The 17,050-nt window shown below is 39.5% G+C and overlaps 1 protein-coding gene across 5 annotated transcripts; it reads left to right on the top strand.

Moving 5' to 3' along the window:
• Positions 1–1,275: 1,275 nt before the first annotated feature.
• On the top strand, positions 1,276–16,147 carry rsph10b (radial spoke head 10 homolog B). Of its 5 annotated transcripts, none has more exons than XM_047376364.1 (16): positions 1,276–1,550; positions 1,647–1,749; positions 1,868–1,936; positions 2,029–2,202; positions 3,455–3,540; positions 3,609–3,729; positions 3,870–4,046; positions 4,637–4,736; positions 4,828–4,925; positions 5,011–5,200; positions 5,474–5,582; positions 9,594–9,673; positions 10,128–10,276; positions 14,620–14,715; positions 14,816–14,986; positions 15,705–16,147. In XM_047376364.1, the coding sequence occupies exons 1-16, from the start codon at positions 1,390–1,392 to the stop codon at positions 15,942–15,944; spliced, it is 2,124 nt and encodes a 707-aa protein (XP_047232320.1). In that variant the 5' UTR covers positions 1,276–1,389; the 3' UTR covers positions 15,945–16,147. The 5 variants fall into 5 exon arrangements, with proteins under 5 accessions (XP_047232320.1, XP_047232319.1, XP_047232322.1 ...); XM_047376363.1 differs by having other exon boundaries at positions 4,810–4,925; positions 15,705–16,145; XM_047376366.1 differs by having other exon boundaries at positions 1,674–1,749; positions 4,810–4,925; positions 15,705–16,144.
• Positions 16,148–17,050: the final 903 nt, after the last annotated feature.

The raw sequence follows: 17,050 nt of genomic DNA, 5'->3' as shown, positions 1-17,050 counted from the left end.
GTGTGCTTATGGCTATACCAGCGCAGGAAGACAACAGGGATGATCAGAGAGAATGTTTTGCTGACTTGAACCTGGAAAAGGTAATAATGTAATCATTCCACAGTGACTGATCCTTCATGAGTGGAAAACTTTCAAGACGATTATCAATTTTCAATGGAGCAAAATATCCCCAACGTCCAACAATGCAACACTCATATTCATTACATAAAATACAGAGCTACATTCCAGGTTCTAAAACCCTCAGCTAGCATGTTGAAGTTACTGACAGGGGAGTGAGTAAAAGAATAAGCATGGGTGGACGGGAAAGATTGCCAGTAGAAAGCCTCTTCTCTATAAACCTGGGAGAACAAAGTAGAGGTTTGACAAAAACCAAACAAAACGTATCAGTACAGATGGCACCAATGGATCTCTCAAGCAATGTGGTGGAAGGGTGATGGTTTGGGCCTGTTGCACCAGCAGAGGACTCAAACACCTTGCAGCCATTGAGCTGACTATTGAGTCAAATGCGAGGCCATCTATCCAACAGTAGCCAGGCTGAAATTGGGTATTACCAACAATAAAACAGTGTTGTGTAATATTCCTCCACACAATGTGAGACTTACAAACTCACATAGAAAATAACTGCTTCAAGTTATAGCTGCTAAAGGTGGGTCTGCAAGCAAAAATGTTTCAGATCACCAACAAATTTAATAACAAATTCAAAATCAGTGATCAGATGATAATTTTTTTTACATAAAGTCACTGAAATCCAACAGTCTGAAAAGGGATACAGAGGCATTAATAAGGCTTTGGGACCTCAGCAAACCACAGTGAGAGCAAATATCCACAAATAAAACATGTAACAGTGGTGAACCTTCCTAGGAGTGGCCAGCCTACCAAAAATAATCCAAGAGTGCTTTAACTAATCCTGGAGGTCACAAAATAGCCCAGACATGACACAACCTTAAACGGGTCGTTCATGCTTGAAAACTGTCCAACACCGCTGGATTAAAACATTTCTGCAAAGAAGAGTGGGTCAGACCTCCACAGCAATGTAAGAGACTAATTTGCAAACTCTTGATAGCAGTTGTTGGTGCCAAGGGTGACATAACCAGTTATGTGAAGTTTAGAAAGCCATTTTCCCTTTAATAAATGAACCTGTCATTTGAGACTCTTATTTCAGTAAAATAACTTGTATTTATTTTAGCTCTCATCAGTGATGTCGATGCTGTAAAGATGTTTTCTGCTTTTTGACTAACTTAGGCTGCCGTAGGTAGAAGCTTCCTCTTCCGTTACCATAGTGATGTTTCGTGTTGCGTGAGATACATAAACAAAAAGAAGGAAAACGGGGGAAATGACCGCGGCCAGATAGATTTTCAGGGCAACGAAGAGACGTGTATAGATGCAGAAATGAAAAACAACACGACAGACGCTGAAAGCTACAAGTCTTTAACTGAAAGCTCGTTAAATTCATCAGAAAAAGCGGCTGATATCCTGCAGCGGAACTCAGACCAAACCCAGAGCGAAGGCATTTATCAACTCCCTGCTATTATTTGTCTGAAAATACAAAGGTAACATAAATAATTACAAACTTAACAATAAATGAAGTAAAAATGCCATCTAAATGTAGAAAAGTTCACTTTTTTCCATCTGATTTGACTAAATAGAGTAAATATGTCTGTCCATGGCGACAGGTACGACGGAGCAACCAGTGATGGACAGTTTCATGGAAAAGGTGTTGCTTCTTTTCAAGAAGGACACAAGTACAAGGTGCGTTTAGAGACACACAAAAAGTTTGACATTTAAATGCATCTATCTATGCAACATTAAGCAACTTTATTTGTTATCATATTTCATTTAATATTCATGTAAAAATGGTTTTGTAAAGGGAATTTTCTCCAAAGGACTCATGCATGGACATGGCACCTTCACACAGGCAAACGGTGTAAAATATGAGGTAGGGTCCCTGAGTGATGAATTACTGACATCAATGATGCATTTATTGCACCTAATGTGTTAATGAGTGAGTTTACATTTTGAATCTGACAGGGGGACTTTGTGTGTAATGTACCAATGGGCCAGGGCACCTACACATGGCTAGATGGTAGCACCTACATGGGGGAGGTCTACAGAGGAATAAGGCAGAGGATGGGAACCTACAAATGTGCCAAACATGGTGTGTCTTACAAAGGGCAGTGGCATCAGGGTAAGAGGCATGGGAAGGTAAGATTTACTCATTTAACTCTTATATAGTTGTTCCTCTTTTTAAATGTTGTTTTATCACCATACAGGGTCAGTCATATATAACGACTAAAACATGTACATACACCCCCACTAATATTTGGATTAATGTTTTGTAGCCATCAACAAGCTTCTGATATGGTCCTAGTTGGATATTTGACCGCTGTTCTTTGCAGAATCTGTGGAGCTCATTTAAATTAGCTGGTTTCCTAGCATGGACCAGGCTTTTAAACACTCAAATTTACAATATGGTTGTGATCATTCTAGAAGCTCAATATTTACCTGCTTTTCCCATTCTTAGACACGTTTTGTTGTGTTTTTGGGGATAATTTTACTTTTACGTTCTCCTGCATCCCTGGTCGCCAGCTGTCTCACATTCTTCTGATTAGCTCCTCTCCCAGGTTATTGGCTGACACTCCACTTCCCTCAGTATTTAAACTCTCTGCGTTTCATTGTTTGCCACTGGATCCTCCTGATGTCTACCTGGGCATTATTCTGTTTGTTACCTGGCTTGTTATCCTGAGACCCTCCTGGAAATTACCCTGCTTGCTACCTGGTTCCATGTCCTCTGTTCCCATGCTCCTGTATCATCCTGCTCATGTCCCTTTCCTGACTGTGTCCTTTACTTGGTCAAATTGTGAGTTTTGTTAACCCATTAAATCCTTTTCATCCACTCTTATACTCTGCATTTGGGTCCTACCTTAAATACACCATGACACTGTCTCCATTAAAACATGCTTGGTCCTCATTGGTGGATAGAGCAGCCAGAAGTTTTACTCAAGTAAAAGTAGTGTTACTTCAAAATAATATTACTACAATCAAATTAAAAGTACGTTGCAGTAAAAGTACCACTAAAGGTAGAAGGGGTTACTACCCATCTCTGGGAATGACCATGACCTCAACCCCATAGAAAATGTATCGACTGTGCTTAAAATCCAGGTCTGAGCCTCGTATTTTGTACGATAAATAGGACAAAAAACATTTCACATAAATCACTTCTGTCAGTGTGCCATAGGGCAGCTGTGGCTACATTAGCTCACCACTGTCAGTGTGTGAATGTGTGTATGAATGGGTGGATGACTGTAGTGTGAAGCGCTTTCGGGTCACTGTGGACTTGATAAACGCTATACAAGTACAAGCCATTTACCATTAAAAACCCAAATTAAACATTAATATTACACTTATTCCCATGATGGGTGAATGTAAACCTTTGACCCAAACTCTTTTTTTTAAGGGTACAGTTTATTATAACGAGGAGGAGACCTCTTGGTACAAAGGGGACTGGGTGATGAACAAGAGAGAGGGACAGGGAGAGAGGTGGTAAGTGTGTCATGTGCTCAGTTTGTAGTTTTTAGTTAATATTACACAGATAACGTGTTTTAAAACAGTTACCCCTCTGGAAACATTTACACTGGTGAGTGGAGGAACAATCTGAGACATGGAGAAGGCACCATGAACTGGATGGAACTAGGACAGCAGTATGTCGGGACCTGGAAAAATGGAATACAGGTATGAAAGTGACATTGTTGTGCGAGCATATAGTGTTGTAATATCCCTCTAACTGCCGACATGGAAATAACCTGCAGTTTATTTATGTCAACTGAACAGACATGTTGGTTCTTAATTCCACTGGCTGTACTTTCTTCCAGCATGGTTTGGGCACATATATCTGGATTTTAAAGCGCGTTAATGGATCCCAGTATGCTCAGAGCAACCAGTACCAGGGGGAATTCTTTAAAGGTCGGAGGCATGGGAAGGGAACCTTCTATTATGCTGGTGGTGCGATCTACACAGGAGAATGGAGGAACAATAAAAAACATGGAAAGGTTGGCCAGTCATACGGTACTGTTTGTCTGAGAAACATAAATCAGATACAGACACAGGCAAATTTGTTGTTCCTCCTGGCAAACACATGTACATGTTCAGATTTTACTGTAGCATAATGTCAAACTTATATATTGTTTTATTTAGTTAGTAGCAGAAAAACACACATTAAGAAATAATTGTTTTTAACAAATAAAACTGATTTTTAACACTCCAGGGGAATTAGTCATGAAGCAAAAAGTCAAAATACAAGAACAGCTAAAAAAAAAATACAATATCTGGAAAAAGTTCTATATTTTTATCTCTCATTTCAGAAAGTAAAACTCATTGATTTTTACACATACAATGAAATATTGCAAGGCTTTATTTCTTGTAATTTTGATAATTATGGTTTACAGTTATGAAAACCCCAAATTCAGTGTAGATATTGGTCCATATCTATACATATGTTAGAAGAAGCTATCTTGTTGACAGCTGCAGTTAAGTCTATTGAAATGATCAGTTTTTATCTTGGGTTTTGAAACATCTAAAGGAATCCTTAATTTTTAAAGTTTTAAGCCTTGTAAAAATATGTTTCCAACTCCGATTTTAGGGCAAACTCACTGCCGGGAGTGGGCGTGTATTTGAATGCAAGTTTGATGAAGATGTGATGATAGCCGGCTTGAATGAAAACAAAGCTCCGCCACCTCTGGGTAAAAAAAATATCTTATTTAAATGTCCAGTCAAAATACATTTAACAGTTTCTACAGTTTAATATTTCATCAGGTGTCCTTCCACTGTCAGAAAGTGACTCATCTATACTAGGACCTGACATGGCTCTCAACATAGAATGTATCCTGGAGAAGACCCCAAAAAGAGATCGTGAAAGTGAGCGAAGGCAGGTCAGCTCTTAGGTCATTCTGCACAGCATTGAACAAGTTATTTTCCTCGCGTTCTTTCCTTGATACTGTGGCTGCTGTGTCTCAGGTGGAGTTTGTGGTGCTGAGTCATCACATGGAGCTGAGGCTCATTTATGGTTTCTATAGCAGACTTGGCTGTTCCCATCCTCCTGACAACATCTTCCTGCTGTCCCGCCTGCAGTTCTGGCGCCTGCTCAAAGACTGCTACATCCACCATCATGGTGTTACTCTGACCCAGATAGACCGTTTCATCAGAGGTCAAAGAGGCTATTATTTAACATTTATAATACCAGACTTTAACCACTTTGAATAATAAACTGAATCCGACTGCACTGTTTGATAATTAGGATTAATTGGAATGTATGAACTTGACTTGAAATCTGTATGATTTGGTTGAATTGATTTTGTAAAGTGCCTTGAGACGACATGTGTTGTGAAGTGGTGCTATATAAATAACACTGAATGTAATTGACTGATTAACTATGACATGTTTAGGTAGTTTGTTTTATTGTTTTTATTCTGTGTTTCAGAAGAGGCAGGTCTAGCAGAGACTCACTCTCCTTTCACATCCATGCAGCGTCATGAGTTTCTCATGGCTCTGTTGATTGTGGCCCTCTACATTTACAAGAAAGATATGATGTAAGGAAAAAACTTCTTTCAGTAGATATAGTGCCTTGTAAAAGCATTCAGCTTCATTGTGTTTTATGGGGAATTTATCTGACATGCCAACAAAATTAGGTTATATTTTAAAGTGAAGAGAAAAAGGATATGTGGTTTCAAGATATTTCACAAGGAAACTCTTCCCTTTCCTTGCTCAATAATAGGATCCCCATGATGCTGCCACCACAATGTGTTGCAGTGGGGATTGTGTGTTCAGGGTTAGTTTTCCTCCAAATGTAGTATTTTGCATGTGGGCTGAGTTTAATTTAATTTTCATCTGATCACAGCCCTTTCTTCCACATCTGCACTGTGTTCAGAAGTTCAAGAGGTATGAATACTTTAGCAAAGCACTACAGTACAATACAATATGTTTCACTTAAGGACAATTCTAATAGCTTTTGTTTTTGCATAAACAATTCAATTCAAATTCAAAAATACTTTATTAATCCAAAGGGAAATTAAATGTTGTTGTAGCTCATTATGCAGGTTTCTTCAGAGAGTCGTTGAAAAAAAGAAAATACTGGAACAGTTTCTTCAAGTTATTAGAGTTATTTTTGCACTTTCCAGCGAAGACATTAAGCTCAGAGTCATAGCAAATGTGTTAGACGATATCCTGACCTGCTGTGGGAAGCAGCTAAATCGAACATCAGGGTCTGCTGAGGAGACGCCCTAATCCCACCCACTGAGTTTAATGGGTCAATTCAATTCAATTCAAAAATACTTTATTAATCCCAAAGGGAAATTAAATGTTCTTGTAGTTCATCTTATGCAGGTTTCTTCAGAGAGTCGTTGTAGATGCTGATGGCTGTGGGCAGGAAGGATCTCCTGTAGCGCTCCGTCTTACAGCAGATCTGAAGAAGCCTCTGACTGAAGACACTCTGTTGTTGTACAACAGTCTCATAAAGAGGATGCTCAGGGTTCTCCATAATGTTCTTCATTTTATGAAGAATCCGTCTTTCCACAATGATCTCCAGAGGAGTCCCCAGAACAGAGCCAGCCCTCTTTATCAGCTGGTTGAGCTTTTTTAAGTCCCTGGCTCTGATGCTGCTTCCCCAGCAGATGATGGCAGAAGAGATCACACTTTCCACAACAGACTTAAAGAAGATATGCAGCATCTTGCTGCAAACACCAAAGGATCTAAGCTTCATGAAGAAGTACAGTCTGCTCTGTCCCTTCTTGTAGATGGCTTCACAGTCACATCTCCACTCCAGTCCAGTTGTCCAGGTGAACACCGAGGTATTTATACTCCTCCACCACCTCCACTTCTTCTCCCATGATGGAAATAGTTTTTGACTTATTCCTGTTTCTCTTAAAATCTACAATCATCTCAGGGTGACAGGAGTCTGTATTGTACTGGAAGTCTGAGGTGTGCAGAGTAAAAAGGAATGGTGAGAGTACAGTCCCCTGTGGTGCTCCTGTGCTGCTGACTACCTGGTTAGACTCACAACCCTTCAGTCTCACAAACTGTGGTCTGTTTGTCAGGTAGTCTTTGATCCAGGAGATTGTTGAGGCCTCCACCTGAGTCTTCTGGAGTTTCTGACAAAGCAAATCTGGTTGGATTAAATGCACTGGAGAAGTCAGAGAACATGATCCTCACAGTGCTGCTGGCTTTGTCCAGATGACAGTGGGTTTGTTGAAGCAGGTGTATGATGGCATTTTCAACTCCAACTCCACAGCGATAAGCAAACTGAAGGAGGTCCTGATGGTTTACTGTTTGCTTACTCAGGTGGGCCAACAGGAGTCTCTCTAGGACCTTCATGATATGGGATGTCAGGGCAACAGGTCTATAGTCATTGAGGACTGATGGGTGAGTTTTCTTTGGTACCGGAACAAGACAGGTCTTCCACAACACTGGAACCTTCTTCTGGGCCAGGCTAAGGTTGAAGAGGTGCTGCAAAATCCCACAGAGCTGCTCTGCACAGGCCTTCAGGACTCTAGGACTGACATGATCTGGACCTGCAGCCTGATTCCGATTCAGTCTCTCCAGTTGCATCTTCACTTGACTTCTTGAGACACACAGGTGGAAGGGGGAAGCAAAGGAAGCATCAGCATCTTCTGATATGGTTGAAGGAAAACATGTAGAAGCAGAAGGGTCTAGGGTTGAGGTGGAAGATAAAACATTTGAGGTGTTACTGGATAGCTGTGGGTCCTGTGGGTCAAAGGAGGGTTGGATGTCTGTTTGGCTGTGAGCAGGAGAGGATGATGCTGACCTTGTTTCTGAACTGAACCTATTGAAGAATGTGTTCAGTTCATTCGTTCTGTCCAGACCTCCATCGGTCTGATCATCCTTCTGCTGTGGGTCAAAGGAGGGTTGGATGTCTGTTTGGCTGTGAGCAGGAGAGGATGATGCTGACCTTGTTTCTGAACTGAACCTATTGAAGAATGTGTTCAGTTCATTCGTTCTGTCCAGACCTCCATCGGTCTGATCATCCTGCTTGAAGCCTGTGATCTTCTTCATCCCTGTCCACACATCTCTGATATTGTTTTGCTGGAGCTGCTCTCCAGCTTCTTCTTGTACACCTCCTTGATGTCTCTTATCTTGACTTTAAGTTGCTTCTGTATACTCCGCAATAATTCTCTGTCTCCCTCTCTGAAGGCTCTTTTTTTCTTGTTAAGCAGGTCCTTCAGGTCACCGGTGATCCAAGGTTTGTTATTGGGGAAGCATCTCACGGTTCTGGTGGGGATGATGTTATCCACACAGAAGTTTATATAGTCGGTTACACACTCAGTCATGGCATTGATGTCCTCTCCATGTGGCTGGCACAGTGCGTCCCAGTCTGTAGCCTCAAAGCAACCTTGCAGAGCTTCTTCAGCTTCTTGTGACCATTTTCTCACAGTCCTCTTTATTACAGGTTGCCTCTGAACAAGGGGCTTATATTTCGAGCGGAGAAAAACAAGATTGTGATCTGATTTGCCTAGAGGAGGTCTTGCTGTAGAGATGTATGAGTCCTTGACATTTGCATAAAACAAATCCAATGTTTTGTTTTCTCTGGTAGAGCAGCTAATAAACTGTTGAAATGTTGGAAATGTAGCAGAGAGTGAAGCATGGTTAAAATCACCAGAAATTGCAACAAACGCATTGGGGTTTTGTGTCTGTAGCTTAGCAACAACTGAGCTGATGACATCACATGCAGTGTCGGCAACAGCTAAAGGTGGAACGTAAACTGTTGCCAAAATAACACTGGTGAACTCTCTGGGTAAATAATATGGACGAAACCTTACTGCCAACAGTTCAATATCTGGACTGCAGAGACGACACTTCACAGTAACATGTCCTGGATTACACCATCTGTTGTTCACAAATACTGCCAGTCCACCTCCTTTACATTTGCTGCTCCTCTTTAAATCTCTGTCTGCTCGTATGGTTAAAAAGCCCGGTAGAGAGACGCTGGAGACGGGGATATGATCCTGCAGCCATGTCTCAGTAAAACACATAATACTGCATTCCCGGTACTCTGGCTGGGTCCTTTGTAGGGCTTGGAGGTCATCCAATTTGTTTCCCAACGATCTCACATTGCCCATCATAATCAATGGAAGAGATTGTTTGAACTTCCTCCTTCTCTCTCTTCTCTTAGCTCCTGCTCGGCATCCACGGGGTCTACTTTTCAATTCATCAGGGATTTGGGGTTGAAGTTGAAATATTATTTGAGATTTTGAGATATTAATCAGCTGCTCCCGGTTGTAAGAAACAACCCTGTTGCCATGGCAATGCATCATAACAAATGTCCAAAAGTAGAAATGTATTAGGAAAAATCCTCCAAGCCGACACCAGAGAGGACAGTCGTCCAAAAAAAATCAACTGTATCCACCGCAAGAGGAATAGTTCCCAAAAAAGAATAAATCAGAATCAAAAGTAACACAGCTACTCCATCCTGCTGCCACCTCGAGCAGCGCTATTCTAGAAATTAAAGAATTAAACGAGGAAGATATGAAGTAGAAATAACTTTAGAAAAAATGAAAATAAAAACCTAGGATTTTCTCTATTTACAGCTCACACAAGCACCTGTTGGCTGCCTGCCTGTCCAGATTGATGACGGAGGATGTTCTCCCAAATGCGAGGAATGTGAAAGGTGCTGACTTTATTTTACTCAAACCTAATGCTTAATGTGAACTAGAAAATTTAAAAAGTTTTTATATATAAACATGAAATATTAAAACAGTTTTTATTTAATTGATAATTTTTCTTGGTATTGTTTTCAGAATTGCCTTTAAGATTATTGTTACATTTTATATAAAAGAAATGTCTAAACAAGTATAAACAGAAACATAGAACTAGATATGTTTCTGGTGCATATTAATGTTTATATTTATCAGCCCTTTTTTTCTATGTTTTCTACGTATGTTCATAGACTCCATAAAGAACAAGTGAATAAATAAATTTATCGAATACATGAGTAGAATAATATGGAATAGATGTCCCTTTGACAGCATACCTTAACACACTAATATAAAGTAACTCCCATGTTTTACATGTTAATTCTGTCGTTTTGAGCTGAATTTATAACTAGAGCGGCTTTAATCCAGGTTTCCTGTTTAAGCAGCCAGAAATAACAGTGGAGGCTCTGAAGTTTGCAAACAGATGCTGGGAAATCTTTGACACCTTCTGCAGGGTCTACTTAACCCACAGAGATGATGAATCCATGACCTGCAGACAGCTGCTGTGGATGTTCAAGGTGTTACAAGCTGTACACACACAAATACCACACGTCACAGTGTTTTCTTTCAGGTTCTAATCAAATTTCAATTATCGAAAGCATTAAACCTGTCTTCCTCGTTAAGATTCTGTTCAAACTCCTCCTACCATGTCCATAAGAGGCTGAAAGTCACCTACAGAGTGTTGCAAAAGAATTCACACCCCTTGAACCTTTTGATGGTTTGTCGACAACGAACTGAAATTCCTTTACTTGAGATTTTTTGTGATAGACCAAAGAGAGAATTTAAGTACACCCTTTCATCAAACTTTTTGACAGGTGGGCGGGACTTCCGGTGAGGGCGGGACTTCCGGTCGGCGCCATGTGGGCGCCATGTGGGTGCCATGTGGGCGGGAGGTCACGTGGTCAAGCAGGTGGTGTGTCCAAGAGGGCGTAACCGTGGATGCTGATTGGTTGTCGTCATTAGGGGCGATACCTTAAATGAGTCAATTAAAACACAGGGGTGTGTTTAAGGATGTTACGGGGAGGGCCTTAAATGAGCCAATTAAAACACACAGGGGTGTGTTTAAGGGTGTTATTAATAATCTGTATGTTTTTCAGGCGTTAATACATCTAAAAACAAAAAAGACATGCATCCTTTTATATTTTAAAGGTATAATCAACTTAATGTTGACCTATCACATGAAATCCTAATAAATGAACTGTGTAACCTGACAGAATTGTAAGTTCATTTTGCTTTTACAGCAGGACCTATTTGTTGAATATATGAGCCAGTCTAAATCAGTTCAAAATAGAAAAGACCTAAAAAGTAAATTAAAAGATTGTGCTTCACTACATCGATGGAACGAGAAAAACCTTCAGCTTCTGCGTCAACATACTGGAAAAGCAGCTGAAAGAGGTAAGACGAATATGAGATTAACAGAAAAAAAAAAAAGAACTTCAGTATACTGTTTCCAAGTTATAAATTGACTCTAGTAATGATGTGTTTGTTTTTGAATCATGAGAGACTCCATTTTAGGAAAAAGGAATGATAATTTTAGTTACCTGTAGCTTTTCTAAAACATTTACTTTTTCATCTTAGAGTAAAAGGTTATTCAGGGAGTTACAGTTATTCTATATCCATCTGTTAGGGGCGATGTCAGGAAGGGCAGTTAGGTCTGTTCCTTAGATAACCATATCACCTTTGAACTCAAGAAGGGTTTTGGTCTTAAAACATAGTCTTTGCAGTTGAGATAACACTGTCATTTGGATTGCCTCTGAACCTCTGTGTTATTGGAGAAAGCTGCAAAAACCATTATCAGAAGTTTTGATGGTTAGGAAAATTCCACAGCAGATAACACTGTCATGTTCTGGTATAAATACTGTGTGTAAAATGTTGTTCGGGGGCTCTGTTTCATTGGCTAACCTCAGTGTCAGGGTCTTCAAATGCTGAATGTCTTTGAAACACAACACTTGTTACATTGAAAAATACCAGTACTGACAAGAAAAAATGTCGGTAACTTTCTGGAGGTGCCGGTAACCTATCCGGTGTGTCTTCAGGGGAAATTATGATAATTGGCGGAGGAGTATTCAAAGAATCAGTTTTAATTTCTGTGTTAGAAGAAAGTTCAGATGTTGTTGGGGGTTTTTCTTGTTTGGAAATAATTCGCCTTCTCAATTTTGACTGTCGATTCCAGCCACTGAACCCTCCAACTTGATCATTCGGGTTTACCTCTCTCATCAAATCTATAAATTGAAACATTGTCAAGGGTTAACTATAATATATATATATATATTTTTATTGCATTTAACATTTACTTACCATAATCTGATTGTGTCAAGATGAAATCATCAAGGTCATCAGCGGTGGATTCTATGACAAAGAAACAAATATATATATATATAAACAATATATATAAACAAAATTAGAGAACATTCACATGCATTTAATGATTTCTTAACGATGAATACTAACTCACTTACTTACTTTTAAAGATGTCATTGTACTTTTGTGAATTATCAGAAATAGATGCCACAATTTCCAGGTTTCCTGAAATATTTACCGACATTTTTTCTTGTCAGTACTGGTATTTTTCAATGTAACAAGTGTTGTGTTTCAAAGACATTCAGCATTTGAAGACCCTGACACTGAGGTTAGCCAATGAAACAGAGCCCCCGAACAACATTTTACACACAGTATTTATACCAGAACATGACAGTGTTATCTGCTGTGGAATTTTCCTAACCATCAAAACTTCTGATAATGGTTTTTGCAGCTTTCTCCAATAACACAGAGGTTCAGAGGCAATCCAAATGACAGTGTTATCTCAACTGCAAAGACTATGTTTTAAGACCAAAACCCTTCTTGAGTTCAAAGGTGATATGGTTATCTAAGGAACAGACCTAACTGCCCTTCCTGACATCGCCCCTAACAGATGGATATAGAATAACTGTAACTCCCTGAATAACCTTTTACTCTAAGATGAAAAAGTAAATGTTTTAGAAAAGCTACAGGTAACTAAAATTATCATTCCTTTTTCCTAAAATGGAGTCTCTCATGATTCAAAAACAAACACATCATTGCTAGAGTCAATTTATAACTTGGAAACAGTATACTGAAGTTCTTTTTTTTTTTTCTGTTAATCTGATATTCGTCTTACCTATTTCAGCTGCTTTTCCAGTATGTTGACGCAGAAGCTGAAGGTTTTTCTCGTTCCATCGATGTAGTGAAGCACAATCTTTTAATTTACTTTTTAGGTCTTTTCTATTTTGAACTGATTTAGACTGGCTCATATATTCAACAAATAGGTCCTGCTGTAAAAGCAAAATGAACTTACAATTCTGTCAGGTTACACAGTTCATTTATTAGGATTTCATGTGATAGGTCAACATTAAGTTGATTATACCTTTAAAATATAAAAGGATGCATGTCTTTTTTGTTTTTAGATGTATTAACGCCTGAAAAACATACAGATTATTAATAACACCCTTAAACACACCCCTGTGTGTTTTAATTGGCTCATTTAAGGCCCTCCCCGTAACACCCTTAAACACACCCCTGTGTTTTAATTGACTCATTTAAGGTATCGCCCCTAATGACGACAACCAATCAGCATCCACGGTTACGCCCTCTTGGACACACCACCTGCTTGACCACGTGACCTCCCGCCCACATGGCACCCACATGGCGCCCACATGGCGCCGACCGGAAGTCCCGCCCTCACCGGAAGTCCCGCCCACCTGTCAAAAAGTTTGATGAAAGGGTGTACTTAAATTCTCTGACCAAAACAAAGTAGTGTTTTCTGTGAAGTGGAGGAAAATGAAACTTGGTTTTCAAACTTTGTTTTACAAATGAAAATCTAAAACATGTGTTGTGGATTTATAATTTGCACCCCTGAATCAATACTGTGTAGCACCACCTTTTACTGCATTTATGGCTGCAAGTCTTTTGGGATATTGATCTAACGGCTTTGTAAATCAAGAGATGGACATTTTTGCCTATTCTTCGCAAAACAACTTAAGCTCTGTCAGAGTGGATGGAGAGCTTCTGAAAACAGCAGTATTTAAGTCCTGCCACAGATTTAAAATTAGATTTAATTATGTGTTTTGACTGGGCCATTCTTACAGATGAATATGCAGTGATCTAAACCATTTCATTGTAGCTCCGGCTGTATGTTTGGAGACATTGTCCTGCTGGAAGATGAACCTCTGTCTCAGTCTGAGGTACCTGGCAGCTTCTAACCTGCTCTGTAGCTCCATCCATCTCCACATCACCACAGTTGCTTTCAGAGTGTTGTGCAGTTAGTTTTCCAACAGTGTTTTACCTGTAGGCCAAAAAAATTTGGTCTTATCCAACAGAACCCCTTCTTCCATGTGGTTCCTGGTTTTTCTACATGGTTTGTGGAAAACTGTAAACTGGACTTCTTATGACTCTCTTTCAACCAAGGCTTTCTTCTTGCCACTCTTCCATAAAGCTTATTGTAGCTGCAGCTCCTCCAGAGTCAGAAGGGACAACCTAACTGCTTCTCCGATTAATTATCTCCTTACCCAGCCTGTTAGTTTCAGTGGACGTCCTGTCTTGCTAGGGTTGCAGGTGTGACTTTGGTTGCACATGATTTTATTAAGAGGTATCAGATTTGAGGTTTGAAATTGGACAATGTGTCGTTTTCCTTCCACCTCATTATGCACCACTTTTTCTATCACATAAAATCCCAGTGAAATACAATCTCAAGTTATAATGAGTCAAAACGTGAAAAAGTTTGAGATATATAGAAAATGTGAATGCATTGTTCCCAGCTGCTGCTAATCTCATAAATGCCAACTCTACAATGTCACTAAAACATATTTAAGGCACTGAATTATTTAATTCATTCTTACCTCCCCAGGATCTGGGACTGTTTGATCACCAGTTGACCACAACAAAGTTACTGGAGCTCATCACTGCAGAGAACAACAACCAGTCTTCCTGTGTGGAACTGGAGGTCTGCCTCTTCAGTGAACTCATCCATCAATCTCTAATGACAGTGGATGGATTTCAAGTTTGTTTTGGATTTCTAACCAGCAAATTTCACTCTTTTGTAGATTTCGTTCCTGGAATTTTTTGAAGTACTTCTGGGCTGTGCAGAATTGAAGTTTCAGCAGGTTTCTGGTGCTCTGGGACAGAACCTGGTCCAGATCAGGCGTCGCAGCCACACTCATGAGAAGTCACTTGAGGTTGAGAAAAAAGTGGAGACTACAAATAAATATTTCCAGGTGGTCTTATCTTTCCTACATAAGAGTTAACACACTTTTGTGTGGATGATAAAACGTCTTTAGAAGGAGGCAAGAGTTTGACACCAAGCAGCCTAACTAGTCTAAATAATGTTGATAAGGTCAGCACCTGTTCAGTTATTTTAGGCCCAGCATCCAGTATTTCCTTAAAAACATGATTCTAAAAGCTGATTTACCTTTATGAGGAAACAACAAAAGGTACTAGCCAGACCTTCCTGTAAACGAATGAAACCTACTTTAGATACAGTTACATTAAAACAGGTCATGCTCAGGGTTTGTATTTGTTTTGGTATTTTGTTGGAAATCATATTTTAATCAAAATAAATCGAGATCTACCCATTAAAAAGCAAGGTTCCCTCTAAAACAAGTTAGGTTGAACCCCATACTACTCAAATGCTTCAGAAACTGTGAAATCTGTCAGAAACAGCTGGTCTGCTGTTGGCCTAAATCTGGTGCCTCTTGTGATGTCATCATCCCAGATTAACACAAACTAGAAATGTTCAGTGAACTTTTTTTTTAAACGTATTTTGTGAACTCCTGCAGTGGAAGTCCAGACATCATTACCCAGCTGTGTTGTTATGGTCTGTTTATAAGCGAAAGACCACTGCTGGATGTTATCTTCAAGAACACCTCAGATCATCATCATCACTGTATGGACAGAATAAAAGCATAAGCTACAACTAATTATATTCTGTTACAGAGACGCGTCACTGTTCAGGATGTGGGGAATGAAGACTTTAAAAATCAAGACCTGAAGGAACTACAGCTTGCTGGTTTGGGCAGCATCCTGGCTGTCCACCAGTTTTTTAACCACTGTTTCTTCCCTGCTGTTGACCATTACTGGTTGGTTACCAGGCATATGGGGACACTTGACCAGGATCTCCACGATGGCAAAGTATCTCATTCTATTGAAAATTCAACTAAGATGTTTTCTTCTTGATCTGTCAAGCTCAAATAAGACTGTGATGAGCAGCTACATCTGAGTAATGTTAGGCCTTACTTGTCAGATGTTTCATCTCAAAACGAAATCCAGACATTAAATGTCAGAAAACTTCAATACTTTAGGTTTGGGTTGTCACACCTTTGTTGTATTCAGTTACTCATAAAAGAATTTATCCTCATTAAATGTTTTGACATTTTATAACATTACAACTAATTGCATTGGTCTTGTGATAAATGAACAGAATGTATAATTACGAATTGAAAGGAATTCATAGTTTTCGATGTTTACCAAAAAAAATCTAAAAATGAGGTGTACATTTGCAAGATTCTTTAAATTCAGTGGATAATGTAGAAGTTATCAATTATCAAATTAACTACCAAAACTAGGTTGTTAGAGAAGCAGCCAAGTAGATCCGTTGTAACTCTGGAAGAGCCGGCAAGATCCACAGCTCGGGTGTAAGAATCTGTTGCCAGTATAGCTTTCCGTCTGGCAAATCCAGCCACAAATCCAGACTGCAGGAAGCAAGCAATATTTATCTTTTTGGCGTCAATGCAAAAAAGGAACTGAAATTATCCCAAACACACCATCCCCACCTTGAAACATTATGGTGGCAACATCTGCTGTGGGGATGCTTTCCTTCAACAGAGAGGTGGATGAAGACTGAACTAAATGGAGGGTAGTCCTAGATGAAAACTTGTTGGAGGCTGCAAGAGACTGGGGTGGTTGTTGTACACATACCAATAGTTTAGCATCAAACATGCAGCAGTGCTGCAGTGGAACAGTTTATATCAAAGCATATTCATGTGTTCTTCCAAAGTCCAGAACTAAATCTGACAGATAATCTGTGGCAAGAATTCAATCTGAGCTCGTGCTTCTCTGCAGAGTAAATTTATTCCATTCATTTTGTGGAACGACTGTAGGGATTTACAGTCAAAGTCATCCATCAAAATATGGATGACTAAATACATATGCCTTCATGCTTTAATTGCAAAAACTTAAAGCCATAAACCATTTTTCTTCCTCTTCATTACCTTCTGTTGTTCCATCATAAAATTCCATTTAACATATTTGAGTTTGTGGTTATGAGGAAATATGAAAAAAAA

Source organism: Girardinichthys multiradiatus, chromosome 10 (assembly GCF_021462225.1).
Source record: "Girardinichthys multiradiatus isolate DD_20200921_A chromosome 10, DD_fGirMul_XY1, whole genome shotgun sequence".
Lineage (NCBI taxonomy): Eukaryota > Metazoa > Chordata > Actinopteri > Cyprinodontiformes > Goodeidae > Girardinichthys > Girardinichthys multiradiatus.
The sequence above is the reverse complement of the archived record's forward strand: the minus strand, read 5'-3'. Positions and strand labels throughout refer to the sequence as shown.

Coding starts and splice junctions, on each gene's coding strand:
- rsph10b (XM_047376363.1), top strand. CDS start 1,390: ATGAAAAACAACACGACAGACGCTGAAAGCTACAAGTCTTTAACTGAA. Junction 1,750..1,867: donor AAGAAGGACACAAGTACAAG/GTGCGTTTAGAG, acceptor GGTTTTGTAAAG/GGAATTTTCTCCAAAGGACT. Junction 14,716..14,815: donor CTTCCTGTGTGGAACTGGAG/GTCTGCCTCTTC, acceptor ACTCTTTTGTAG/ATTTCGTTCCTGGAATTTTT.